The 27,994-nt window shown below is 39.7% G+C and overlaps 1 protein-coding gene across 1 annotated transcript; it reads right to left on the bottom strand.

The window, feature by feature from the left end:
- Positions 1–20,697: 20,697 nt before the first annotated feature.
- LOC101001315 (cytochrome c oxidase subunit 5A, mitochondrial-like) lies at positions 20,698–26,796 on the bottom strand. The gene is given in 2 exon segments (XM_021940334.1): positions 20,698–21,393; positions 26,757–26,796. Coding segments are annotated over 2 exon segments (555 nt in total). The 3' UTR covers positions 20,698–20,878.
- Positions 26,797–27,994: the final 1,198 nt, after the last annotated feature.

Here is a 27,994-nt window from a genome sequence, read left to right as displayed (position 1 = left end):
ACCTTAAGCATTATAGCAAGGGCCTTCAAAAAGATTTTGGAAAGTGCCTTTTATGAAAAAAACTAAGAATGGATTTCAAAATTTTTTGGCACCAAAGGAAACTCGCATTATCTTGTCATAACATGTCTGAACAGAATCTAGTTTGAGACACTAAGAAGAATAAGACATCAGTTTGAAAAGAGCCCCTCTTGGAGCAACATAAATTCTGCTAAAATTGAAGCAAAAGCCAACATCATATTTATGGTGCAGCTTGAGTGGAAGAATGATTAAATCACTGATGCTTTATGAAAAGTTTATGGGGACAATGTGCCAAAGAAATCAGCAGTTTACAAATGGATAGTTCATTTTAAGAAAGGACAAGATGGTGTTGAATATGAAGCTTGCAGTGGCAGACCATCCACATCAATTTGCAAGGAAAACATTATACTTTAAGAGCACCAGTGATGAACAACAGAAACAAAAACCAACACCACAGACATCTCAAGTGGTTCAGTATACACAATGCTGACTGAAAAATTAAAGTTGAGCAGTCTTTCCACTTGATGGGTGCTCATACAATTGCTCCCGGATCAGCTGCAGACAAGAACAGAGCTTTCAGTGGAGATTTTAAGTAAATGGGATCAAGATCCTGATGCCTTTCTTTGAAGAATTGTAACGGGAGATGAAACATGGCTTTAGCAGTATGATCCTGACAACAAAGCACAATCAAAACAATGGATACCAAGAGGTGGAAGTAGGCCAGTCAAAGCAAAAGTGAACTGGTCAAGAGCAAAGGTCACAGTAACAGTTTGGGGGAATACTTAAAGGCATTTTACTGGTTGAGTTTCTGCTGACCGTGAGAGTATTTTGAGAAAGTTAGCAATGCTTTAGCAGAAAAATGGCTGGGAAAGCTTCACCAGAGAGTCTTTCTCCGCCATGACAATGCTCCTGCTCATTCCTCTTTCAGACAAGGCAATCTTGTCACTGTTTCCGTGGGAAACCATTAGACATCCACTTCACAGTCCTCACTTGGCTCTTTCTGACTTTTTTTGTTTCCTAATCTTAAAAAATATCTTTAATGGGCCGCCATTTTTCTTCAGTTAATAATGTAAAAAAGATTGCACACATTTCCAGAATGCTCAGTTCTTTAGGGATGGACTAAATGACTAGTATTATCTCTTACAGAAGTGTTTTGAACTTGATGGAACTTATGTTGAAAAATAAGCTTTATATTTTTTATTTTTATGTTTTAATTCCATTGTTTTCATGAACTATTTGAAATCCTCCAATACTTCTGTGGTTTTATGCTTCTTCCACAGAGCCATGTTTTTTAAATTTTGAATTATTTATTACTTGAGACAAGGTCTTGCTCTGTCCACCCAAGCTGGAGTGCAGTGGCACCATCATGACTCACTGCAGCCTCGACCTCCCAGGCTCAAGGGATCCTCCCACCTCAGCCTCCCAAGTAGCTGGGATGACAGATGCACACCACCACACCCAGCTAATTATTTTTATTTTTGTAGATATGGAGTCTCACCATGTTGCCCAGGCTGGTCTCAAATGTCTAGGCTCAAGTGATCCTCCTGCTTCGACTTCCCAAAGTGCTGGGGTTCCAGGTGTGAGTCATGATGGCTGACCCTAACATTTTTAAATAATATATTTTTGTAAAATGTTAACATTTATATAAATTGCATCTACTTTGCCTATCATTCTGGAATTCACCATTGTTATTCAACATGACCTCAAAACTTATTTATGATGAAACATGTAGATGGAGTTTATTTATTTTAAATAATGAATAGTATTACATTTTATGAATTTGTCTTTCTATTCTAAAATTCATAAACATTTAGATTATTTCTCCTTTTTTTCACTAGTAAAAACAATGCTGCTTTGAACATACCTCCTTATGCAAATGTCTGATTTCTCTAGGTTATCTATTTACAAATGAAACTGATGGGTTATAAGGTTTGCACACCTCTTTACTGGATATTGCCAAATTGCTCTTCAAAACAGTTACATCAGGCCTGGCACGGTGGCTCATGCCTGTAATCCCAGGACTTTGAAAGGTCAGGGTGGGCAGATCACTTGAGGTCAGGAGTTGGAGACCAGCCTGGCCAACATGGTGAAAACCTGTCTCTACTAAAAATAAAAAAATTAGCCGGGCATGATGTTGTGCGCCTGTGATCCCAGCTCCTCAGGAGGCTGAGGCACGAGAATTGCTTGAACCCGGGAGACAGAGGTTGCAGATCACAATAGCCTGGCTGACAGAAGGAAACTCAGTTTCAAAAAAAAAAAAGGCTACATCATATAATTCTTGCTCAGTCAGCAGTGAAGATCACTGTTTACTCACATCCTTTCTGCCTCTGGTATTTTTGTTTTGAGGTTGTGTTTTTGATAGTAGTTTAATTTATCAAACTTTGCTTTATGACTCCTAGCCTGTGTGTGTTGTAGTGGGGAGGGGTGTGTGTGTGTGTGTGTGTGTGTGGTCATATTTAGAGATTATTTTTGTCTTGTTTAGTTTTGGTAGCATATTTACTAATGGCATTTGGTAGCCAGCTACTAATGGCTATTCCAGTTTAAGTTGCAAGTACAGTTTGTTTCACAATGATGAAATAAAAAGAGAATAGCGCTAATAGTCCAGAAATCTGGTAATCCTACAACAGGATTTTATTTATATTGTACTTTGTCTGTCAAGTATTAAGAGGGGCCAAAAGCTAAATCAAATTCAGAAAACTGTGTTTGGGAAACTGCACTAAATACTGTATGTAATAGCCAGACATTTTTCATTGACAGTTTTTGCTCATTGCACAGAACTGGGTTATCTAATGCAGCATTAATTATTGTATCAGGTCCAGGGTACACAGATAATCTGGTAGGTCCAAAACTGTTGTTTCTTCCCCCATCTTCCTCCTCCTCCTTTTGAAATAGTATTAACTTTTTCTTCCTTATCAGGTCAGTCTTAAAGTCTCAGGAAAATCTTAGATGTAACATAGTTCAGGCTAAAAATGTTTGCAGTGTAAGCTTATCCAAGGCATTAAACTCTGTCATGCCATCCAGCTAAAAACAAACTAAAACTCCAATCTATAGGATTCCCAGATGTGACGTCTGCTGAACCATCCTGTATTTTAAAAAAACAATAAATTACAGAGTGAGGAAGGAATGTAGCAGGTGTGGTAAATCAGGAATGGCTTCTTGACATAAACTGATGATGTGCTTACTTCTGAAACAAAGAGGTGTTTTATCTTACACATTCAACCCTTTTTGTAAAAGATATTTCATAACAGTATAAGATCTAACAGTAGTTTTCTATACTATTCCTGACTATGAGGGTAAGGATTACTTTACTTCATCATGTATATGTACCTAAATGGAGAATTTTTGCCTTGAGTATTTCCCCAATTTATGTGTGAATTTTTTTCTTCTTCTTTTTTCTAAAAGAAAAAAGAAGAAGAAAAAAAGAAGTTTGTCTTGCATAGGAATAGTGATTTTGTTTTTCAGTTTTCACAATTTTTAGAAGATAGGAAAATCTTTAAACCCTTTTGGCCAGACCTCAGTTTTTAAATAAAATGCATTTAAAGAAAACACATAAGTCTTCACTCAAGACACATGGAAAGACATTCCTAGTTGATGAAGCCTTCTCAGACCCTTATGATAAAGTATTCATATCCTATTCTTTCCAAGGAAACTCCAGGGCACTCTTGGTTGCAACTTGTGCTGCAACATCTCTCATTTGTGTTTTGTTCTTTAATTATTGGCACTCAGTGTTCCAGAAATCGGTGTGTGCCATTTAGCCTCTACCTGACTCCCTGATCCCTGATTCCTGCCTTCCGCCAACTTCAGCTCTCAGGCAAAATGGGTAAACTCAGGTGTGAAGCAGGAAATGACCACTGATCTTGATGATGGAGATGTCGGATTTAAAGCAGCTGCTTGGGAAGCAGACATTTGTGCTAGACAAGAAGGCTAAGGTTCTTCAAGGCCGTTACTATCTTGGCCTAGAAATAACATTCTACAGGACATTTGGTTTGTTTCAGGATTGACTTCACAAGCTTTTTTTCTTACTATTTATGTCTCATCATTAATGGTCCATTGTTTTTTGTCTCTTTTATTATATTCTGACATAGAACTGGTTAAAGCTTTGCAAATCTTTTCAGAGGATATGAAGCTACATGTAATTTTTCATTCAATTGCTGAGTTTGACTATTATAATAGGATATCACCTGTAAGTAGTGAGACCTAAGACCAAAGATCTAGATACAAAGAGTAATACTTAGTATTACTATTAATATACCTTGTTTGTATTTCCTACAAGATATTTAGTGGTAAATTTATTCGCTTAAGAAAAATACTTCATTGTATTATAATTGTCAAGGAGTGAAAATCTTTGCTAAAAGCATTGGCAAAGTTATACTTTGCAAAATCTTTTATGTATGAAATGTAAACATACATCATATCCCAATAGGCATAGGCCTTTTAGGAAATCATAAGTGATCTAAGGACAAAAAAAATTTAATTAATTAATTAATGTATTTATTTATTTAGAGATGGGGTCTTGCTCTGTTGCCCAGGCTGGAGTGTAGCGGTACAATCGCAGCTCACTGCAGCCTTGACCTCTCAGGTTCAAGCAATCCTCCCACCTCAGTATCCTAAGTAGCTGGGACTACAGGCACATACCAGCGCACCTGGCTAATTTAAAAAAAAAAAAAAAAAAGAATTGTAGATATAAGGTCTCACTATGTTGCCTAGGCTGGTCTCAAATTCCTGGGCTCAAGTAATTCTTCTGCCTTGGCCTTTTAAAGTGCTGGGATTCCAGGTGTGAGCCACTGCATCTGGCCAAAAGTCATTTAATTTTACAATAGATGTATTAACAAGATTCAAGTATTAGTTAATTATTCATCCCTGTTTCAGATGTTATCCTGGTAAAAAAATTTTTCTCAGCACCTATTGACTATATTTTGAAGGAAAAGGAAGATAATAAAAGCTTTCAGTCCTGCAAAGAGCAATTTCAGTCAATGAATTTAATAGCATAAATTATTTTTACTATCGTCTTTGATGGTAAATGGAAAAAACTTAATAGATCCTCTCTTTTCACATCTGGAATTTATAAATCAATCCTTGTTAGTAGCATGCTTTCTCCGTGCTTGATGATAACTCATAGCAGCTGGGGGTTGGTATTAATCTCTTCCTTATTAGAGAAGCACATGCCACAAATTCATCATTCTGCATGAGAGCAAAGGTGTTAAATCCATTCCTCTGATTCTTCTCACCTTATTCTCCATGAAGTAATCCATAATGACTCTACTGTTCATCATACAAAGTACGGGTTGATAGAAGAATGAAAGTTTGAGGTGGAGAGCCTGGATTTGAATCCAGCCTCTAACTAGCTGTGTGATCCTAGCCATGTAACTTAATCTCTCTGAGCCTTAGATTATTAGTCTGCACATAGTCATTCTAGTTACCTCACAAGACAGTGGTGATGATTAAATGATGTAGTGCATGAGAAAAGCATCACTCAAATGCCTTTTGAAAAAAACTTTTAATTATTGAAAATTTTAATTCTTAGGTCAAGAGAAAATTATTTTGTACCATCATGTGCCCATCACCCAGCCTCAACAATCATCCATTCATGGCCAATCCTGTTACATCTATACTCCACCCAGTTTCCCTTCCTTCCTCAAAAGGAATATAAAACAAATTCCAGACATCATGTCATTTCCCTGCTTAAATATTTTAGTTTGTGTTTCTAAAAGGTAAAGTCTTTTTTTAGGTATAACTATGAAACCATTATCACACTTTAAAAATTCAACAAATATCCACTAAGTATCTATTTCCCTAATTGTGTCATAAAAAAAGTTTTAATAATTATTTTACTTCCAGCCTGGGCAACATATGAGACTCAGTCTCCACAGATTTTTTTTTTTTTTTTTTTAATTCGCCACAGGTGAGGCACTGTGGCTCATGCCTGTAGTCCCAGCAACTTGGGAGGCCAAGGCAGAAAGATCGCTTGAGCTCAGGAGTTTGAAACCAGCCTGGGTAATACAGCGAGACCTCATCTCTACTAATAAACAATTTTAAAAAATTAGCCAAGGGTGGTGGCATGCACCTGTAGTCCCAGCTACTCAGGAGACTGAGGTGGGAGAATTGCTTGAGCCCAGGAGGTTGAGGCTGCAGTGAGCTGTGATCATGCCACTGCACTGTAGCCTGGGTGAGACAGCAAGATCCTGTCTCAAAAAATAAATAAATAAATAAAAATTATCTGGGCATGGTGATGTGTTCCTGTAGTCCCAGCTACTCTGGAGGCTGAGGCAGGAGGATCACTTGAGCCTAGGAGTTGAGGCTGCAGTGAGCTATGATTACGCCACTGCATTCCAGCCTGGGCAACAGAGTCAGACCCTGCCTCAAAAAAAAAAAAAAAGAAAAAAAGAAAAACATTATTTTGTGTGACTCAGGATTTAAATAAGGTCTACATGGAGCTTTTGGCCGATCTGTCTTTTTAGTTTAATCTGTAACTGCACTGTCCAACATTGTAGCCACTAGCCACCTATAACTATTTAAATTCAAACATTAATTAAAATTAAATCAAATTAAATATTCCATTTCTCAGTTGCAGTAGCCATGTTTCCAGTGCCAAATAGCCACATGGATAGTACAGATACAGAACATCTCTATCATTGTAGAAAGCACTGTAGGACAGTGCTAATCTACAAGTCTCTCCCTTCTTCTATTTTATTACTTTCAATTCAATTGTTGAAAAAAACCAAGTCATTTGTCTTATAGAATTTCCAACATTCTGGATTTTACTGATTGATTCCTGTGGTGTCATTAAACATGTTCTTCTGCCCCATGCATTTTCTATAAACTGGTGGTTAGAGTTAGAGACTAAAAAGCTTTACCCTTTTTATGATCTCAAGTTCAACCATGTGATCTTGAGCGTGTAACTTGGATTATCAGTTCTCTCATATGTAAAATGGGAATAATAGCATACCTATTTGTTGTAAAAACCAAATTATATAATTGATACAAGTGGTTAGCTTTGCACATAGATTCAGTGTATATTAGTTATCATTTGCATCATTATAATTGTTATTAGGCAGTGATTCTTAAATCCCAGTTCAATTATATTTTCTGGATACATAAAAAAATTAAGTTTTCTGGAGACTCTAATTCAGTAGGTTTGTGGCCCCCCCAAAATCTACCTACCAGGTGAGGTAGCATGAGTTGTAGCTACTCAGGAGCCTGAGGTAGGAGGATGGCTTGAACCTAGGAGTTGAAAGCCAGCTTGGGTAACACAGAGAGAATCTCTTAAAAAAAATAATTCTCAGATGATTCTAATGCATTTGTGGGTTTGGAAATTGATGGCTTTGTGATGTATAAACTTGACTAGGCTGAACTACAGTCCCCAGAAGTCCCTTTCTAGTATATTTCCCGTTTGAGTGAATGGCAACAGATCTCTTGCAAAAGTTGGAAGATGAAAGGGAGGCAGCAGATGTTTTGTCCTATTATAGTATACACATACTTTCTTTCAGTTATTCAATCAAACATAATCTGAGTGCTATCATGAAGGGATTTTGCAGTTGTAGTTAAAGTCCCTAATTAGTTGACTTTAAGTTGATAAAAGGGAGATTATCCAGGGTGGTTAATTCAATCAGTTAGAAGGCTTTTAAAATAGGGCTCTTCCCAGGCCAGGGCTTGCTAGTGAATTCTGTCAAACACTTAAAGAAGAACCAATTCTTCACGAATTCTTCCAAAATGTAAAAGAGGAGAAAACACTTCCCAAATTATTCTATAAGGCCCGATGCCAAAATCAAAGACAGCACAAGAAAAAATACTAAACACTAATATCTGTTTTGAATATAGATGCAACAATTCTCAATAAAATATTAGCAAACTGGATCTAGCAGCATATAAAAAAGAATTATACACCATGACTAACTAAAATTTATCCCAGGAATGCAAGGCTGGTTTAACACCTGAAATCAATTAATGTAATAAACTATATAGTAGAATAAGGGACAAAAACCACATGATCATTTCAATAGATGAAGAAAAAGTATTTGACAAAATTCAGCAACTCTTCATAATAAAATCAACAAATAAGGAATAGAAGGAAACTTCCTCAACCTAATAAAAGGCATTTATGAAAAACCATGTCGGGTGCAGTGGTTCATGCCTATAATCCCAGCACTCTGGGAGGCTGAGGCAGGCAGATCACGAGGTCAAGAGATCGAGCCCATCCTGGCCAACATGGTGAAACCCTGTCTCTACTAAAAAAAAAATACAAAAATTAGCTGGGTGTGGTGGTGCACACTTGTAGTCCCAGCTACTTGGGGGTCTGAGGCAGGAGAATTGCTTGAATCTGGGATGCGAAGGTTGCAAGTGAGCCAAGATCGTGCCACTGAACTCTAGCCTGGTGACAGAGTGAGACTCAGTCTAAAAAAAAAAAAAGAAAGAAAGAAAAACCAACAGCTAACATCATACTTAGTGGTCAAAGGTTGAATATTTTCTTCCTAAGATTAGGAACAAGACAAAAATGTCTTGTCTCACCACTTCTAATCAACATTTTACTGGAAGTTATATCCAGGGCAACTGGACAAGAACATTAAATAAAAGACATCCAGATTGAGTAGAAACAAGGAAAAATTGGCCAGGCGTGGCGGCTCATGCCTGTAATCCCAGCACTTTGGGAGATTCAGGCAAGCAGATCACCTGAGGTCAGGAGTTCAAGATCAGCCTGGCCAACATGGCGAAACCCTATCTCTACTAAAACTACAAAAATTAGCTGGGCATGGTGGTGTGCACCTGTAATCCCAGCTACTTGGGAGGCTGAGGCAGGAGAATTGCTTGAGCCTGGGAGGCAGAGGTTGCAGTGAGCTGAGATCGTGCTATTGCACTCCAGCCTGGGCGACAAGAGCGAGACTCTGTCTAAAAAAAAAAAAAAATTCTAGCTGCCTTTGTTACAGAAATTAACAAGCTAGTCCTAAAACTTACATGAAAATGCAAGGGACCCAGAATAATCAAAACAATCTTTAAAAAGAACAAAGTTGGAGAACTTACACTTCCTGATTGCAATACTTACTACAAAGCTATAGTAATAAAGATATTGTGGTGCTGACAGAAGACAGAAATATACATCAATGGAATAGAATTGAGAGTCCAGAAATAAACCCTCTTACATTGATGGTCAACTGATTTTCAATAAGGGTGCCGAGATAATTAATGAGGGAAAGCATACTCTTTCCAAAACATGTGATTGAGACAACTGGATATTCACATATAAAAGAATGAAGTTAAACCTTCAATCTCACATTGTACACAAAAATTATTTCTAAGGGGATTATGGATCTAAATATAAAAGCTAAATCTATAAAACACGTAGAAGAAAACATAGGAGTAAATCTTCTTGATCTAGGATTAGGGAATGATTTGTTAAATATGACACTAACAACCAAAGTGACAAAAGAAAAATATATCTATATAAATTGGACTTCACCAAAATTTAAAATGTTTGTGCTTCAAAGAATATCATCCAGACAGTGAAAAGACAGCTTACTAAATGGGAGAAAATATTTGCAAATTATGTAGTTGATAAGGGACTTGTATTTAAAATATATAAATAACTCTTACAATTCAACAATAAGAAGACAACCCCATTTGCAAAATGAACACAGGATTTGAGTAGACGTTTTCCAAAAAAGATATATGAATGGGCAGTTAGCACATGAAAAGGTGTTCAACATCATTAGTCATTAGGGAAATGCATATTAAAACCACAAAGAGATACTGTTTCACATCCATTAGAATGGCTAAAAAAAGTTTTTTAAATATACAATAACAAGCCAGGCATGGTGGCTTATACCTGTAATCCTAGCACTTTGGGAGGCTGAGGCATGTGGATCACTTGAGGTCAAGAGTTCGAGACCAACGTGGCCAACATTGTGAAACCCCATCTCTACTAAAAATATTTGAAAAATTAGCCAGGTGTGGTGGCAAGCACCTGTAATCTCAGTTACTCGAGAGGCTGAGGCAGGAGAATTGCTTGAACCCAAGAGGTGGAGGTTGCAGTGAGCCAAGATTGAGCCACTACACTCCTGCCTGGGCGACAGGCAGAGACTCTGTCTCAAAAATAAAATAAAAATAAAATAAAATAAAATAAACAGTAACAAGTGTTGATGAAGATGTGAAGAAATTGGAATCCTTATTAGTTGCTGGTGGGAATGTAAAATAGTGTTGCTATTTTGGAAAACAGGTTGGCACTTCCTCAAAAATTAAACATAGAGTTACCATATGACCCAGCAATTCCACTCCTAGGTATACACCCAAGAGACATGAAAATATATGTCCACACAAAAACCTTTACACAAAAGTTCAGAGCAGCATTATTTATAATAGTCCAGGAGTGAAAACAACTCAAATGATGAATAAATACTATTTTAAATGTGATATATTTACACAATAGAATATTCAACAATGAAAAAGAATGAAGCACTGATACATGCTACATCATAGATGAACCTTGAAAACATTTTGCTAAGTAAAAGAAGTCAGATGCAAACATATTCTATGAGTTCATTTATATGAGTTGTCCAGAACAGGCAAATCTACAGAGACAGAAAGTAGTTGTCTATGGCTGGTGGTGTGGGGGTTGGATGGATACAGGACTTTTTCCTGGGGTGATGAAAATGTTCTAAAATTGGTTGTCATGATGGTTGCACAACTTTTGTAATATACTGTCATCAACTGAATACTTTAAATAGGTGCATTATATAGTATGTGAATTTTATTCCAATAAAGCCGTTATTTAAAAAGCAGGGAGGGAAGGGTTACATCTCCCCTGAACTCAGAGACTCCAAACAGCAGCTGGACTTGCAATTGCACTCCCTTCCTCCTGAATCTTCCTTCCTGACTGCCTGTGGACAACAGGCTTTAGCCTGTTCCCATAGGGTTCCAGCCTGCTCATGATCTTCCCTTGCTGACTGCCCACTCTGTGGATTTCAGGCTTGCTTAGCCAGCCCCACAACTGTGTAAGCCAATTCCTTGTAACAAACAAACTCGTTCTGCCTACTGGTTGAAACCTGTTATGGAAACCAGTGGTCAAGAGTTTCTCTAAATATGTATCTCAAGAACCTGGGGTAGTTATCTGGTTGAGGATTTAGGGGTCATGGATTCTGCCAAATATCAAATCACCATTCACTTTTAGAATGATTGTTGACAAGGCTTTGGTCAGAGGGAATAGCAGTAGTTGGGACTGGAAAAGCAGCCTCCAGTGAAATCATATTGATTCTTTCTTTGTCCAAGGCGAAGAGCTCTCTCATCTTGACCATGAGCTTAATTTTTAAGCTCAATGGGTAAAGCGAACAAAAAGCTGAGTATTTTGGGAGGCCAGAGAACTTTTATTGCCTAACTTGATGTTTCCCCTGCTGTGGAGAATCACGCATTATTTTAACACCCTTGGTTCTATGCATGCTCTCACTCCTCTCACACACCGTAATTGATTAATGAGTTTGCAGAAGATAGTGGGCAGGCACAGCCTAGCTACATCCTCTTTCTTTCTCTGGGAACTGAGCTTTCTGCAGGGAGCCCACACTTCCCTTTGCTCTTCCATTCTATAATTGTACTTATACAGTAAGTCCTCACATAACATTGTTGATAAGTTCTTGAAAACTGACTTTAAGCGAAATGATACATAATGAAACCAGTTTTACCATGGGCTAATTGATATAACAAGAGTTAAGTTTCTATGGCATATTGCTGTCACAAAACATCACCAAACTTCTAAATAAAGACCCCAAACACTACTAACATTAAACATTAAAATAAATGTGAGGTTACCATATATTAAAGAAAGATTAATAAAGATAAACAAGGTAATTATTTACCCAATTTTTGATGAATCAGTGAGTGATGGCAGTCATTGTGGTGGAGGTGAAATCTAGGAATAAATGTTTACAAAGTGAAAATTTTAAGGAGCACCTACTACCACCACAAAGTTCAAAAACAGTACGCCAGGCATGATGGCTCATGACAGTAACCCCAGCACTTTGGGAGGCTGAGGCGAGTGGATCACCTGAGGCCAGGAGTTCAACACCAGCCTGGCCAACATGGAGAAACCTCATCCTACTAAAAATACAAAAATCAGCCAGGTGCGGTGGCACGCTCCTGTAATCCCAGCTACTCGAGTGGCTGAGGCATGAGAATTGCTTGAACCCAGAAGGCAGAGGTTGCAGTGAGCTGAGATCACTCCGCTGTACTCCAGCCTGCCTCAAAATAAATAAATAAATAAATAAATAACAGATATGGTGGGCTTGCCAAGTGCTTTTATGTGGCATTATTGTCAGGCATTTGTATGATTGCATGACAATCATACAAATTTGCAGACTTTACAGATTTTTACTTGACAATGATTTGTATTATTCATTCATTCCTTTTCCAACCGTCTTGTTCCAGTTCAGGGTAATGAGTGGCTGGAACCTCTCCCAGTAGCTCAGGGCACCAGGCAGAAACCCACCCTGGCCAGCATGCCATCCAATCGCGGGGCACACTCACACACACCCACACTCACTGAGATTGGGACCATATAGCATGCCAATGAACTTCACTCACATCTTTGGGATGCAAGAGAAAACCCATGCAGATGTGGGGAGAACACACAAACTCCACACAGACAGTGACCCCACTAGGAATTGATTTTTTTTCATAATCAACCTTATAACAAAATGATACTGAATGAAAGCACATTATTCAAGGACCTGCTGTACTTGACCCCATGGGAAGAAGGCTAGGTTAGGCCAGAAATATCTGAACCTACACAGGCAAGACTGTCTTGTAAGTGTGAAGTTGTTTTAAGAAGTCGATCTGCCAACAGGTAAATGTCATATTATCTGTTCAAGTCTTTATTAATAATGAAGATGATATGTGGCCTCCACTCAATCCCTAATGTCTTAGACTTTATTTTTTTTTGCAGGGGGTTGGCGGGGTGGGTGGCGGGACAGAGTCTTGCAGCTAGAGTGCAGTGGTGTGACCATAGCTAATGGCAACCTCAAACTCCTGGGCTCAAGTGATCCTCCTGCCTCAGCCTCCCAAGTAGCTGGGACTACACGTGCACACCACCATGTCTGGCTAATTTTTAAATTAGTAAATTTTTAGTAGTGATGGGGTCTCACTAGGTTGCCCAGGATGGTCTTGAGCTCCTGGTCTCAAGCGATCCTTCCACCTCAGCCTCCCCAAGTTTTGAGATTATAGGCATGAAACACTGCATCCAGGCTACATTTTATTTCATACTTTATCATTCGATTCAGAATTTGAAAGGGATGGTAGTTATTGGCCCCCGCAAAGACTTCAGCATGAGATAGTAGAAGAAGCAATTTACAAAAAAGTTTTGGACATGTGCAACAGTAACGCCCAAAGTAATAATTAAATTCTTAGACTTTTTTAAGAGTCAGAAGGTATCCTGGAGATAACCTAGCAGCTAGATTCCAACCCATAGAGGTTAAGTAATGTGTCCAAAGCTACCCAGCCTTCTAGTGACATATCAGAACTACAATCCAAATTTTCTTTTGGCCCACTGCACTTTCCACCATGCCCTGCTGCTTCCTTAATATGCTGAGATTTTTAAAATATCACATTATGCTATTTTGTTCTCATTTTATCTGTTTCCCTGAGTATCAGACTTTTGTCATTGTTATAAACAAAGGAATAAATGCGCTTCAGGTTAAATAATTTTCCCATGGCAATAGGGCTTATCAGAGGTAGCACTGGAAATGAAATATAGTACTCTAATTTTAGTCCAAGGTTGTACTCATGAGATTTATTTTTTCTGTCAAAATGCCAACCTGAAATAAATAGAAGAGTGGGACACCATGGAAGTGGAGTTGCTGTGGTGGAGGCTGTGGTTCATATATTAATTCAGCCAACGATCTCTGGTTCCTTTTCTGCCATGATGTCACAGTATGTTGTGGGATTAAAATTTCCTCCAGAAGAATAGAAGGAAATAAGTAGAATGGGGTGTCACTACCTAACTCCCAAAGCCTGTGATCTTAATTAACTCTAACATTGACTGCCTCCCCAGATCTATAAGGTGCAAAGGTAAACTTTCAAACAGTACAATAAAAGTTTGAGCAAATTTCTAGAAGCAGTTTACTTATACATTATTCATCAGAGTAATATAATTTAGCACTTGTATATTATAGGTTTCTTTAAATAACCATCCCTGCAGTTTTATTGCTGGAAATGCAGTGAAGATACACATTAGGCTGCAATTAGGACAGCATGGAGAATTACTTAACAGACTGGCAATCTGTTAATGAAGCCATTACTCCGAGTTTCTACAAAATCTACAACTGAATTTCATTTGATTTCTGACCAAAGGTCTTTAATCTTACCTGCTTTCCAGGCTGAGAATTAAATCATTCATTGTTTCACAAAATAGTTTTAAGCTACTGTGAATCAGGCACTGTTTTAGGCATTGGGAATAGGGTAATAAGTAGAACAAAGTTTCTGACCTGACTGAACAGAATATGTTACAAAATAATAAGCATAATAGAACCCCTTATTTGCTGCTGTTACAGATAGGCATACATCTTGTTTAACAAAGATATTACACTTGTGTCCTTAAAAAAGGAAAAACTATGGTCAAATAAATTTGCGAAATAATGCAATTATAGTCCCTTTTTAATGCTTCAAAATATACATTAGCTTATTAAAGACTTTGAGATATTACACAATAAAGAAATCTGTTTGACTTATTTGACTACCTAAACTTCATTTTTCTCTTTTGGAATAGTCGACGTCGTCTTCTTCTTCTTCTTCTTCTTCTTCTTCTTCTTCTTCTTCTTCTTCTTCTTCTTCTTCTTCTTCCTTCTTCCTCTTCCTCTTCCTCTTCCTCTTCCTCTTCCTCTTCCTCTTCTTCTGCGACAGAGTTTCGCTCTGTCACCCAGGCTGGAGTGCAATGGCGTGATCTTGGCTCACCGCAACCTCTGCCTCCCAGGTTCAAGCAATTCTCTGCCACAGCCTCCTGAGTAGCTGGGACTACAGTCGCTCGCCATCATGCCTGGCTAATTTTTGTATTTTTAGTAGAGACAGGGTTCACCATGTTGGCCAGGCTGTTCTTGAACTCCTGACCTTGTGATCCACCTGCCTCGGCCTCCCGAAGTGCTGGAATTACAGGCGTGAGCCACCATGCCCAGCCAGAATAGTGCTTCTTAACCTCCTGTGAATGCATGTTTCAAGAAGTCATTTTTAGAAATACTAAGCTGTAAGAACTCATTATTATACATTAGATAAGGAGTTAATATCCAAAATATACAAGGACCTGAGACTATTCAATAACAAGAAATCAAGTAACCCTATTAAAAATGGGCAAAGGACTTGAATAGCTATTTCTCAAAAGAAGACATACAAATGGCCAATAGCTATATGAAAAGATGTTTAACATCTCTAATTATCAGAGCAATGCGAATGAAAACCACAATGAGATGTCACCTCGCACCTGTTAGATTGTATATTATTGAAAAGATGAAAGATAGCAAGTGTTGGTGAGGATGTGCAGTAAAAGGAAACTTGTACACTGTTAGTGGGAATGTAAATTACTATAGCCATTTTGGAAAACAGTATAGAGGTTCCTCAAAAAACCAAAAATAGAATTACCATAAAATCCAGCAATCCCACTATGGGGCGTGTGCACAAAGGGAATGAAATGAGTATGCTGAAAGAATGTCTATATTCCCACGTCCATTGCAGCAGTATGCATGTTAGCCAAGATATAGAAACAATCCAAATGTTCATCAACAGATGAATGGGTTTTTAAAATTTGATGTATATCCACATTGGAGTACTATTCAGCCTTTAAAAAAATAGGGAATTCTATCATTTGTGACAACAAGGATGAACCTAGCGGATATTATGTTAAGTGAAATAAGTCAGGCATGGAGAGACAAATACAGTATGACCCACTTATATGTGGAATCTAAAAAAGCCAGACTTCTAGAAGTAGAGAGTAAAATGGTGGTTACCAGAGCCTTAGGGACAGGGTAGTGGGGGGTGAACCAGAAAGGAGAGAGAATTTGTCAATGGGTGCGAAGTTACAGCTAGATAGGAGGAGTAAGTCCTGGTGTTCTACTGCACGGCAAGGTGACTATAGCTAATAATAATGTATCGTATATTTCAAATGAGCTAAAAAGAGAGGGTTTTTAATGTTCTCACCACAAAGAAACAATAAATATTTGAGATGGTGGATATGCTAATTACTTTGATGTGATCATGCCACAATTTATACATGAATTGAAATATCACTTTGGGGCCAGGCACGGTGGCTCACGCCCGTAATCCCAGCACTTTGGGAGGCCGATCATGAGGCAGATCGTGAGGCCAGCCTGATCGACATGGTGAAACTCCATCTCTACTAAAAATGCAAAGATTAGCCTGGCGTGGTGGCACATGCCTGTAATCCCAGCTACTCAGGAGGCTGAGGCAGGAGAATAGCCTGAACCTGGGAGGCAGAGGTTGCAGTGAGCCAAGATTGGGCCACGGCACTCCAGCTTGGGTGACAGAGTGAACCTCCTGCTGAGGCATAAGAATCACTTGAACCCGGACGATGGAGGCTGCAGTGAGCTGAGATGGTGCCACTGCACTCCAGCCTGGGTGACAAAGCGAGACTCAAAAAAAAAAAAAAAAAGAGAATATCACTTTGTGTTCCATAAATATGTACAATTATTATTTGTCAATTAACAATAAAATAAATTAAAACCAATGACCAAAAACCAAACCCTGGAATTTTGGAATCAGCCATTTCTCCAAGAAACCCTGGTTTCTTCTAATGGGAAATGACATTTCAAGACCACAATGGAGTGACTGTTTCTAAGTCTTTTCAGTGGAAAGAACTACATATAGTAGGTATAATGTCTTATGAGTTGTGAACTTCAAAAATCTGAGACAGTTCACAGTTAATTTGGAAAGCGTATTTTGCCAAGGCTGAGGACCTGCACCTGTGACACAGCCTCAGGAGTCCTGACAACATGGGCCCAAGGTGGTAGGGGCACAGCTTGCTTTTGGAATTTTTTTTTTTTTTTTTGAGACTCACTGTGTCATCCAGGCTGGAGTGCAGTGGTGCCATCTCAGCTTACTGAAACCTCCGCCTCCTGGGTTCAAATGATTCTCCTGTCTCAGCCTCCTAAGTAGCTGGGATTACAGGTGTGCACCACCATACCTGGCTAATTTTTGTACTTTTAGTAGAGACAGGGTTTTGCCATGTTGGCCAGGCTGATCTTGAACTCTTGATCTCAAGAGATGCTTCTGCCTCGGCCTCCCAAAGTACTGGGATTACAGGCTTGAGCCACTGTGCCTGGCCTGGTTTTGTACGTTGTAGGGAGACATGAGACATCAACATGTGTAAGATGTACATTGATTCAGTCTGGAAAGGTGGGATGGACAACTTGAGGCAAAAGCAGGACAACTGGAAGCAGGGAGGAGCCTTCCAGGTCATAGGTAGATAAGATTTAAATGGCTGCATTCTTTTGAGCTTCTGATTAGCCTCTCCGAATGAGGCAATCAGATATGCATTTATCTCAGGGAGCAGAGGGGTGACTTTGAATAGAAGGGGAGGCAGATTTGCCCTAAGCAGTTCCCAGCTTGAGTGATTTTTGGGGCCCAGAGATTTATTTCCTTTCCGGAGTTTATGCTAACATTTCCATTTTAAATTATAACTACAAGGTTTTTAGTTAACTTCTGTATTACATCTGTATCTCCTTTCCTCCACGCCAAGAACCCTAGTTCTCAAGGTAACAGGGGATGATAGAATTTGAAAATTTCATGACTTTCATTTACTTTTTCCCACATAAAACCAGCAGTCATAGAATAATAGTAGTAGTTATTTTAGAATAACAACATGTTACTACTGACAATTAATATTCATAATATAATCACCGCCAACTACTGAAAATGGTAAACAATTTTGCATGTTATCCCCATTCTTACCCCAGTTTTAAATTGTTGTATCATAGCTACCCTGTCAGATTATATAACCTTTATATTCTATCATCTGCCTCCCTTTTAAATTTTATTTTGTCTTAGTTCTACAGGCAACTTCCTCCTTTCATCTACTACTTCTCTTAAGGCATTTTGTGTATGTATGTGAGTGGGTTTCCCTTTTTTCTTCTAGTTTATTTATGTATTTATTTATCTATTTTTTGAGACAGACTCTCACTCTGTAGCCCAGGCTAGAGTGCAGTGGCGCGATCTTGGCTCACGGCAAGCTCCACCTCCCGGGTTCAGGCCATTCTCCTGCCTCAGCCTCCCGAGTAGCTGGGACTACAGATGCCCGCCACCATGCCCAGCTAATTTTTTTGTATTTTTAGTAGAGATGGGGTTTGACCATGTTAGCCAGGATGGTCTCAATCTCCTGATCTTGTGATCCACCCGCCTCGGCCTCCCAAAGTGCTGGGATTACAGGCGTGATCCACTGCGCCCGGCCTTTCGTTCTAGTTTAGTGTTAATTATTACTATAATTTTTTTTTTCTTTCTCCTTTTTTTAGAGATGGGGTTTCCCTATGTTGCCCAGGTTGGTCTCGAACTGCTGGGCTCAAGCAATCCTTCTGGTTCAGCCCCGCGAGAAACTGGAACCACAGGCGTGCACCACCACACCCAGCTAATTTTTTGTAGAGACAGGGTTTCGCCATGTTGCCCAGGCTGTCTGGAACTCCTGGGCTCAAGTGATCCACCCGCTTTGGCCTCCCAAAGTGCTGGGGTTACAGGCATGAGCCATATGAGTCATTCCGTCTGGCCACATTATAGTGGGTTTTATTTATTTGGGTTTTTTTTTTTCCACGTTATAGTTTTGATCTGCTTCTTGAGTATGTCTTTATGCTGTACTTTTATTTTTTGTAGGAATGTTATTCTGCCCCTTATTTTCTCTTTTTACCTTTTAGTGAATTTGGAATTTGACCTTAGTATTTTTCTATTGTTCGTTCTTAAGTAAAATTAGTTTTTCTGAACTTTTAAATCGTGGCTAGGTTCAGATAGATTTTGCTAACATCACTGAGGTACTTCTTTGCTTTTGTGTAAAGTTTTAAATATATAGCTGTCTGCAGTTTTGAGATTTCCTAGCTCTGCTCTCCTTATTTACTTTTTATCTGGATCTCCTTTTTTTTTTTTTTTTTGAGATGGAGTTTCACTCTTGTTGCCCAGGGTGGAGTGCAATGGCACGATCTCGGCTCACTGCAACCTCCGCCTCCCGGGTTCAAGCAATTCTCCTGCCTCAGCCTCCCGAGTAGCTGGAATTACAGGCAGGCACCACCATACCCGGCTAATTTTGTATTTTTAGTAGAGACGGGGTTTCTCCATGTTGGTCAGGCTGGTCTTGAACTCCTGACCTCAGGTGATCCACCCGCCTCGGCCTCCCAAAGTGCTGGGATTACAAGTGTGAGCCACTGCACCCGGCCTGGATCTCCTTTTTATGTGTTGTCCCTATCCTGATCGATTTTGATCACACACCCAGCAGTTTCTTTCTGAGCTGTGTCCTGGAAGTGAGATTTGGACAGACAGTATTGGAAATTCAGAGGGGCTAGAATGTCTAGAATGTCCCCACCCCTTTAGGTTTTACTGGGTTTCCTTGTGCTCATCTGCAATTAAAATGGGCAAAACCCCTTCCAGTTTCAGTTGCCACTCACAGATTGATCCATTGTGCTTTCCAGTGATGCCTGTTGCTCTTTGGAATCTCCTGTTCTCAGTCTATCAAATGTCCCATGGGCTCCCTTTCCTATCTCTTACACACACTCCAACATCATGCAGGTCTTGTGCTTGATGGTGATGTGTCCCCATATGCTTGTATTCTGTGGTTTGGGGGAATGCCTTGCCATTTTCTTTTGCTGTAAATGTGATCCATGAGTTTTAATTTTGTTGTCTAGTTTCTCTGTTTATATGTAGGGGTTTGAGGAGATCCAAAACCATGCTCTTATTGTCATGTTTCTAGAAGCCCTATAACTTTCAGGGAACTGAAATTTAATATATTTTATATGATACATTATGCTTTTAAAAAATAATTCTTCTAAAGTAATTTCAATCTTACAGAAAATTGCAAGAATAATTTGGAGACTTCTTTGTATCCTTTACTTAGATTCCCTAATCAATTGTTAACATTTTACCACATTATCTTTTTCTCTTTCATTTTGTATATAAAACATATAAAAGTCCAGTAAAATCATTATAATCAATAAATTAAAATTGATACAATACTAACATCGAAGCTGCAGACTGCATTCAAATTTCACTGATTGTCTCCATAATGTGCTTTATAATCACACTTTCCTTTCTGACCCAGGAACCAATAGAAGATCATGTGTTGAATTTAATTGTTATGTCTCTTTAACCTCCTTCAACTTGGAGATTCCTCAGTTTTTCCATGTCTTTCATGTTGACAGTTAAAAAGAGAACAGGCAATTAATTTGTAGACTGTCCTCACACTTGAGTTTGCCTTAAGTTTCTCATGGTTAGATTCAGGTTATTTGTTGGTAGTGGGTTTTTGTGGAGACGTACCACAGAAGTGATGCTATGTTCTTCCCAATGCGGCATCAGAAGGCAACAATGTAATTTGTTCTATTTCTATCAGTGTTGACTTTTATCACTTGGTTAAGATGGTGTCTGCCGAATTTCTTCACTGTAAAATTAATTAATAAGTATTTTGTACTTACTAGGTTAAAAGTTATGAATAAGTATTTTGTGGAGAGCTACTTTTTTTTTTTTTAAGTTCAAACTCATTTCCCTTTTATTAAAGTCCAAGTTACCATCACATGGCTTGGTACTTAATAAAGGAAAACTTTTTCAAATAAGGTAATATGTTATCATCAGTATTTCCAGGTAACTGTTTACACTCAAGTAGCAATATCAATAAATCCTTGGGAAGCCATGGCGTTTACATTTTGTCAAGGCCCAGTTCCTCCGGAGTGGAGATTCCGAGTTCATTTAAAGTTGATCTAAGTTCCTGGATGACATAGGGGTAGATTTCCTTATGAGGTCCTGCTTTGTCCTAAACGACCTCTAGGATGCGAACTGCACTAGCAAAATCGTTTAACCGTCTGCATGCCCACAAAGCAACATCAATGATTTTGGGCTCTGGAACCAGATCATAGCTAACAAGTGTGTTGTTCATCCCTTTATGCAATTCCCAGGCATCTATATCTGGCTTGTTGGTGTATGTTACCCAGCGAGCATCAAACTCCTCATCTGTCTCGTGTGACCCATGGGAATAGCAGTGAACTGACTGGATAGCCGCGGCGGGGCCGGGGGTTGGGGCAGAATGCAGGAGGCCTCGAGGGCCGGCCCGGGCGGTTGCGGTCACCGCGCAGCGGCGGAGAGCGGCGCCAGCATGACGGCGATGGTGGCGCGCAGGCTGAGGATGGAGAGAAACCGGTGTGAGTTCGCGGGTTGCTCAGCATTTGGTGGGGGCCGGCGAGAGCTACTTTTATGTTATATAAATATCGCGTTCTTCATCACATTCCCCAGTCCCCACTTCCCTACTGGCTTTAGCATCCATTATTGGTTTTTTCCTAAATCAATTATTACTATAATGGTTGACAAATGATGCTATTCTAATCCCATTATTCTTTCTACATTTATTAGTTGGCTTTCTATTATAAGGTAAAGTTTTACTTGGCCTAGCACAGTGGCTCATGCCTGTAATTCCAGCACTTTGGGAGGCAAAGGCAGGTGCACTTGAGGCCAGGAGTTCGAAACTAGCCTGGTCAACATAGTGAGACCTCATCTCTACAAAAGAAAAAAAAAAACAAAAGATTAGCCCGGCATGGTGGTGCATACCTGTAGCATCACCTACAGGGGAGGCTGAGGAATGAGAATCACTTGAGCTCAGGAGTTCGAGGTTGCAGTGAGCCATGCTTGTGCCACTGCACTCCAGCCTGGGTGACAGGGTGAGACTGTCTCTTAAAAAAAAAAAAAAAAAAGCTTTTCCTTCTTCCTTGTTTATCTATTTTATTCAATGGATAATCTGTTGCTATCATTTATTTTGATGTTCAAATTGTTCCAGATTTAGCTAATGGAAGCCCTTCAAACTAGGACTCCTTCTTCTAACATGTCCTCATCATTCTTTGACTGCTTTCCTACTTTCGTGATAAACAAGATGTTCCAGGAACATTTTGTACTGTCCTTGTTCCAGTCCTAAAATCAACCATTTCTTCAAGGATTTCTGGATTCTGTTAGTGGAGAATGGTATTCAGAAGCCTCCATCTGGGTGCTGGGTGTGATCATTGCTACTAGGAGATCACTGCTTCCAGGTTTAGTCTTCTCCCTTTCTGAACTGTTAATTCCCTTTTGTGACAGAGAAAAACCCAGCTCTCATCTCAATACGCTCACTTAATTAATCTACCTGTATGTAACCAATCTCCTGACCTTATGGCTGCCTTGCAAACCAAGATATTACTTTGCAGTGAGGCCATTGTGTAGTAGAAATGAGGCTAGCCCCTTTGCTCTTCCCACTATAACTTGTAAATGCACTACACAAAGCCAGTGAGATCCTTTTCTAAGCTAATTCCTATTCTTTATGCAAAAGAGAGTACGTGTAAAATTTGAGACTCCATTTATTGAATTTATTATAATTTTGTGAAATTTATTTTGCTATAAAAATGAATGTATAAATATTATAATATTAGAATCAAAATTTATTTTTAATCTGAAGTTTCTGGCTTTGCGTTCATGAGTTTGTTATGATACAATGAGAATATTTGCTCAACTGCTTTTTGGATACACAATTTAACAAATGAGACCTGACCAGCAGGGGAAAAAATAGTGAGAATTAAAAAAAAATTAACTACAAGTTCAATATGTTTTTAAAAAGTGATTTTAAAAGATAACAAGTCTCATATCACTTTTAATCAATGTTTTCTAAAATATTTACTACATCATTGTAAGCTTTGTTATTACTAATAATAACTGTGATCTGTCTGAGCATTATTGCTTACAAAGCACCTAACAAATATTGTCTCAATCTTTTCCCAGTTCTGTAGAGTAGATGATGTTATCTCCATTTTACAGACAGATCATATACTTATTGAGGCTATGCAACTTGTTAAAGATTGCCCAACTGTTAGGTGGCAGAAACGGTATATAAACAGAGTTATTTTAACTTACCATTTATTCTTCCCTTTTCATTATTTCATTCCTCTGAATTAGGAATTGTCTTTTTTTTCTTTCTTTCTTTCTTTTTTTTTTTTTGAGATGGAGTCTCGCTCTGCCAGGCTGGAGTGCAGTGGTGAGATCTTGGCTCACTGCAAGCTCCGCCTCCCGGGTTCATGCCGTTCTCCTGCCTCAGCCTCCCGAGTAGCTGGGACTACAGGTGCCTGCCACCATGCCCGGCTAATTTTTTTGTATTTTTTTTAGTAGAGACGGGGCTTCACTGTGTTAGCCAGGATGGTCTTTATCTCCTGACCTTGTGATCCGCCCGCCTCGGCCTCCCAAAGTGCTGGGATTACAGGCATGAGCCACTGCACCCGGCCTGAATTGGAAATTTTCTCTCATCTTGCCTGTCCTGTTTGACAGATTATAAATGAATAACTACTCTCCCATGTAATTTACTAATTTTGTCACCTAGGCTTAGATCAATCAACTCTAATAGGTTCATTTATTCAAGTTGCCGAAAGTGCCTATTGTCCCCCAGTATTTATTTCCTTGCTTTGCACAGTAATAGAATGTTTAGCCAGACAAATGGCCACCTCAGAAAAAAGTTCATTTCCGGCTGGGAGCAGTGGCTCACACCTGTAATCCCAGCACTTTGGGAGGCCGAGGTAGGCGAATCACTTGAAGTCAGGAGTTCAAGAACAGCCTGGCCAACATGGTGAAACCCTGTCTCTACTAAAAATACAAAAATTAGCCAGGTGGTAGTGGTGTACACCTGTAATCCCAGCTACTTGGGAGGCTGAGGCAGGAGAATCACTTGAACCTAGGAGACAGAGGTTGCAGTAAGCGGAAATCGCGCCACCGTACTCCAGCCTGGGCGACAGAATGAGACTCTGTCTCAAAAAAAAAAAAAAAAAAAGAAAAGAAAAGAAAAAAGAAAAAATGTTCATTTCCTAGCCTACTTGTCAGGTGGGTATGGCCATGTGATAAGGGTAGTAATGCTAACAGCTCCTAGGAACCTTCCTTCAAATGTGCCCCCTGTACTCCTTTTTTGTCACTTCCTCCATCCTGTTTCCTGGAGCAGAAATCCTGCCTTGTATAATGAGAATTAGGACTCTACCCCAGGAATGTCATCAGGGTGGTGAGCTAGAAGGAGACCCCTGGGTCCAAATAACTTTATGGGGCAGAGCTACCATATCTATCCGGACTGCAAAATTCCAGACTTCAGAAAACTCAAAAGCCACTGGATGTTTTTGTTTAAGAGCATGTTGCTTTGTCACCCAGGCTGGAGAGCAGTGGCTATTCACAGGCACAATCTTAGAACTTTGCAGCCTCCACCTCCCAAGAGATCTCACCTAAGCCTCCTGAGTAGCTGGAACCACAAGTGCAGGCCACCATGCCCAGCTAAGCCACTGATATTTTGACTTGGCCAGTCACAACCTAATGTATACATTCAGTATCTATCTGCAGATCCTACCTAACCAGTCCCAAAGTTGAGTGAGACTGACCATTCACCCCACATCCAGAGGCAGGCCCTGATTGCTTTAGGGCGCCTCAGGGTGATTTCAATGTAGGGCATAGGGCCATAGTGGTTGGTTCAGTAATGAGTGCCTAAGTCAGTCAGCTTACAGCCTTCCCCTGGCCTCAGTGGCTGGTTCCCTAAGACACAAATCATGGGAGGTTTGGGAGAGGTGCCCTCTCTTAGGGAAGGATGTAGCCCAGGTGTAAACACGGAGGCACATAGCTTTAGAGAAATCAGGCTGAGGATGTGACTGGCTGGTGCAGGAAGGTAGAAATAAAAGAATTGTGGATGTTTTCCTTCAGATTCGACCAACCCTAAAACCTGCCTGACTTGTGGTCTTTTCAGAGAATGAGCCAACAATCATCCAGTTATATTGTTTAAGCTAATTTGAATTGAGTTTTCTGTTCATTGTATTCAAGGTCATATAACTGATATACCTTCCAGTGTCTTCAGGATTACATCAATGTTTAATAATGTAGATTGACATTTTTAGGGTAGTGTTTTTTGATTTTTTTTTTGACCAGTTTGAACACAACTGTAATGGATTCCTATTTTATTCAGTATGTGATCACCTTTTGCTATTGTATGTGTGTGTGTGTATGTGTGTGTGTGTGTGTGTGTTGTGGTCTCACTCTGTCACCTAGGCTGGAGTGCAGTGGTGCAATCATGGCTCACTGCAATCTTGACCTCCTAGACTCAAGGGCCCATCTCAGCCTCCCAAGTAGCTGGGACTACAGGCATGTGCCACTATATCTGGCTAATTTTTTAAATAATTTTTTGTAGGCCGGGCGCGGTGGCTCAACCCTGTAATCCCAGCACTTTGGGAGGCCGAGGCGGGTGGATCACGAGGTCAGGAGATCGAGACCATCCTGGCTAACATGGTGAAACCCCGTCTCTACTAAAAATACAAAAAACTAGCCGGGCGTGGTGGCGGGCGCCTGTAGTCCCAGCTACTCGGAGGCTGAGGCAGGAGAATGGCGTAAACCCGGGAGGCGGAGCTTGCAGTGAGCCGAGATCGCGCCACTGCACTCCAGCCTGGGTGACACAGCGAGACTCCATCTCAAAAAAAAAAAAAAATTTTTTTTGTAGAGATGGGGTCTCACTGTGTGGTCTAGGCTGGTCTTGAACTCCTGGGCTCAAGTGATCCCCCTGCCTTGGCCTCCCAAAGTGCTGGAATTTACAGGTGTGAGCCACCACACCCAGTCTTATTTATTTTCATGTTCAAATTTTCCCAATTTAACACAACTTTTTTCACACAGTTTGTCCCGTTGCTTTATTCTCTGATTTTATTTTTCAAATCTTGAAGGATGGTTTTGTAAAGGCTGCAATGGATGTGTTAAAATTCGAATGTGAAGCTTACCCTTTCTGGAAAATCACTCCTTGGTTTTCTTATGCTGTCTCATTTCTCTACTGCCTCGTTTCTCTACCTCTTCCTTTGCCCATTTTTCAAATTGTTTCTGTACTGACTCCCTTCACAAATCTGTTTTCTTCTCCAGCTCCTGAAAAGTGCTAGTTTTTTGGTTTTGTTTTTTACATCTTATTTTAAAAATTCATTTTAAAAAATCTTGTATATTCTTCCAATGAAAAAATTATTTCTTTAATTGACAAACTAAAATTGTATATATTTATGGTGTACATTGTGATGTTTTGAAATATGTATACATTGTGGAATGGCTAAATTGGGCTAATTAATACATGCATTACCTCATGCACATCATTCTCTTGTGGTAAGAACTCTGAAAATCTACTTTCTTAGCAATATTCAATTATGGAATAGAGTATGATTAATTATAGTCACTGTGCTCTACAGTAGATTCCCCAAACGTTTTCACCTTGCAATTGAAAGTTTGTGTCCTCTGACCAACATCTCCCCATTTCCCTCCCCAGCTCTGGCAATCATCAGTCTACACTCTTGCTTTTCAGTGTTCCAATTTTTTAGAATCCACATATGAATGAGATCATGTGGTATTTCTTTTTGTGCCTGGCTTATTTCACTTAATATAATGTCCTCCAGGTAAATCCATGCTGTTGCAAATGACAAAGCTTAGTTCTTGACCCACAGATTTAATGTGAAGTCTTTCTCAGAGGTGTCACTTACTCATAACTTCAGATAATCACCTTTGCAATTGTCTCCAATCCTCACTGTGTTTCAGGCCTCGATTTCCAACTCCACCAGGAGGCATGGTAGCCATCTAAAGGCAGTGTACCTCAAACTGAAATCTTCATCCTAAACTATTAATAGCTGTCTGCAAGTTTTTCTATTCTTACCAAGCATGCTTTTCTTTCAGTCTCTCAATTTTAAAACTTTGAGGTCATTCTTATCTTCTACTTTTCCTTTTCTACCACATTTAGCCCATAAGCAAAGTGTTGTTTCTTCTATAAAGTTTTCAAGGACCACTACTAGGGCATAGCCCTTCACAATCTCACATCTGAATAAGTGTGTTTATTTTTTAACTTGTCATTTTCTCCACCCTTACAACTCAATTTATATGTGAATTACAAAAAACCGCCCTGCTTTAAAGACTCCTTAAAACTCTTATCCTAGCACTTAAGGCCCCCAAATTGGTTCTTTACTTGGCTCTCCAAACCCATCTCCCCCTACTTGTTTACATCAACTGGACAAAGTGGTGTACCAATTTCTTCCCAAATGCTACATTTGCCTATCTTTTTTTTTTTTTTTTCTTTTTCGACCGTGCCTGTCTGCCGTTGTCCCTGACGTGGAGTGCAGTGGCCGGATCTCGGCTCACTGCAAGCTCCGCCTCCCGGGTTCACGCCATTCTCCTGCCTCAGCCTCCCGAGTAGCTGGGACTACAGGCGCCCGCCACCTCACCTGGCTAGTTTTTTGTATTTTTTAGTAGAGACGGGGTTTCACCGTGTTAGCCAGGATGGTCTCGATCTCCTGACCTCGTGATCCGCCCATCTCGGCCTCCCAAAGTGCTGGGATTACAGGCTTGAGCCACCGCGCCTGGCCATTTGCCCATCTTCTTTGTTCCATCATTCTGAAATGCCCTCTGTCTTCTTACATGTTTAATCTTATCTCTTTTTCAGTTATTATTATTTTTTGAGACAAGGTCTCATGTCTTGCTCTGTCGCCCAGGCTGGGGTGCAGTGGTGTGATCTCAGCTCATTATAACCTCTGCCTCCCAGGCTCAAGCCGTCTTTCCACCTCAGCCTCTTGAGTAGGCTGGGACAACAGGACTGTGCCTTGCTAATTTTCATGCCTGGCTAAGTTTTGTATTTTTTGTAGAAATGGAATTTCACCATGTTGCTCAGGCCGGTCTCAAACTCCTGAACTCAAGTGATCTGCCCATCCCAGCCTCCCAAAGTGCTGGAATTACAGGTGTGAACCACCACACCCAGACTAATTTTATCTCTTTTTCA

The sequence above is a fragment of the Papio anubis genome, chromosome 7, assembly GCF_008728515.1.
Source record: "Papio anubis isolate 15944 chromosome 7, Panubis1.0, whole genome shotgun sequence".
In the NCBI taxonomy this organism is placed as follows: Eukaryota; Metazoa; Chordata; class Mammalia; order Primates; family Cercopithecidae; genus Papio; species Papio anubis.
Note: the sequence above shows the minus strand (reverse complement) of the source record. Positions and strands in the feature narration are given on the sequence as shown.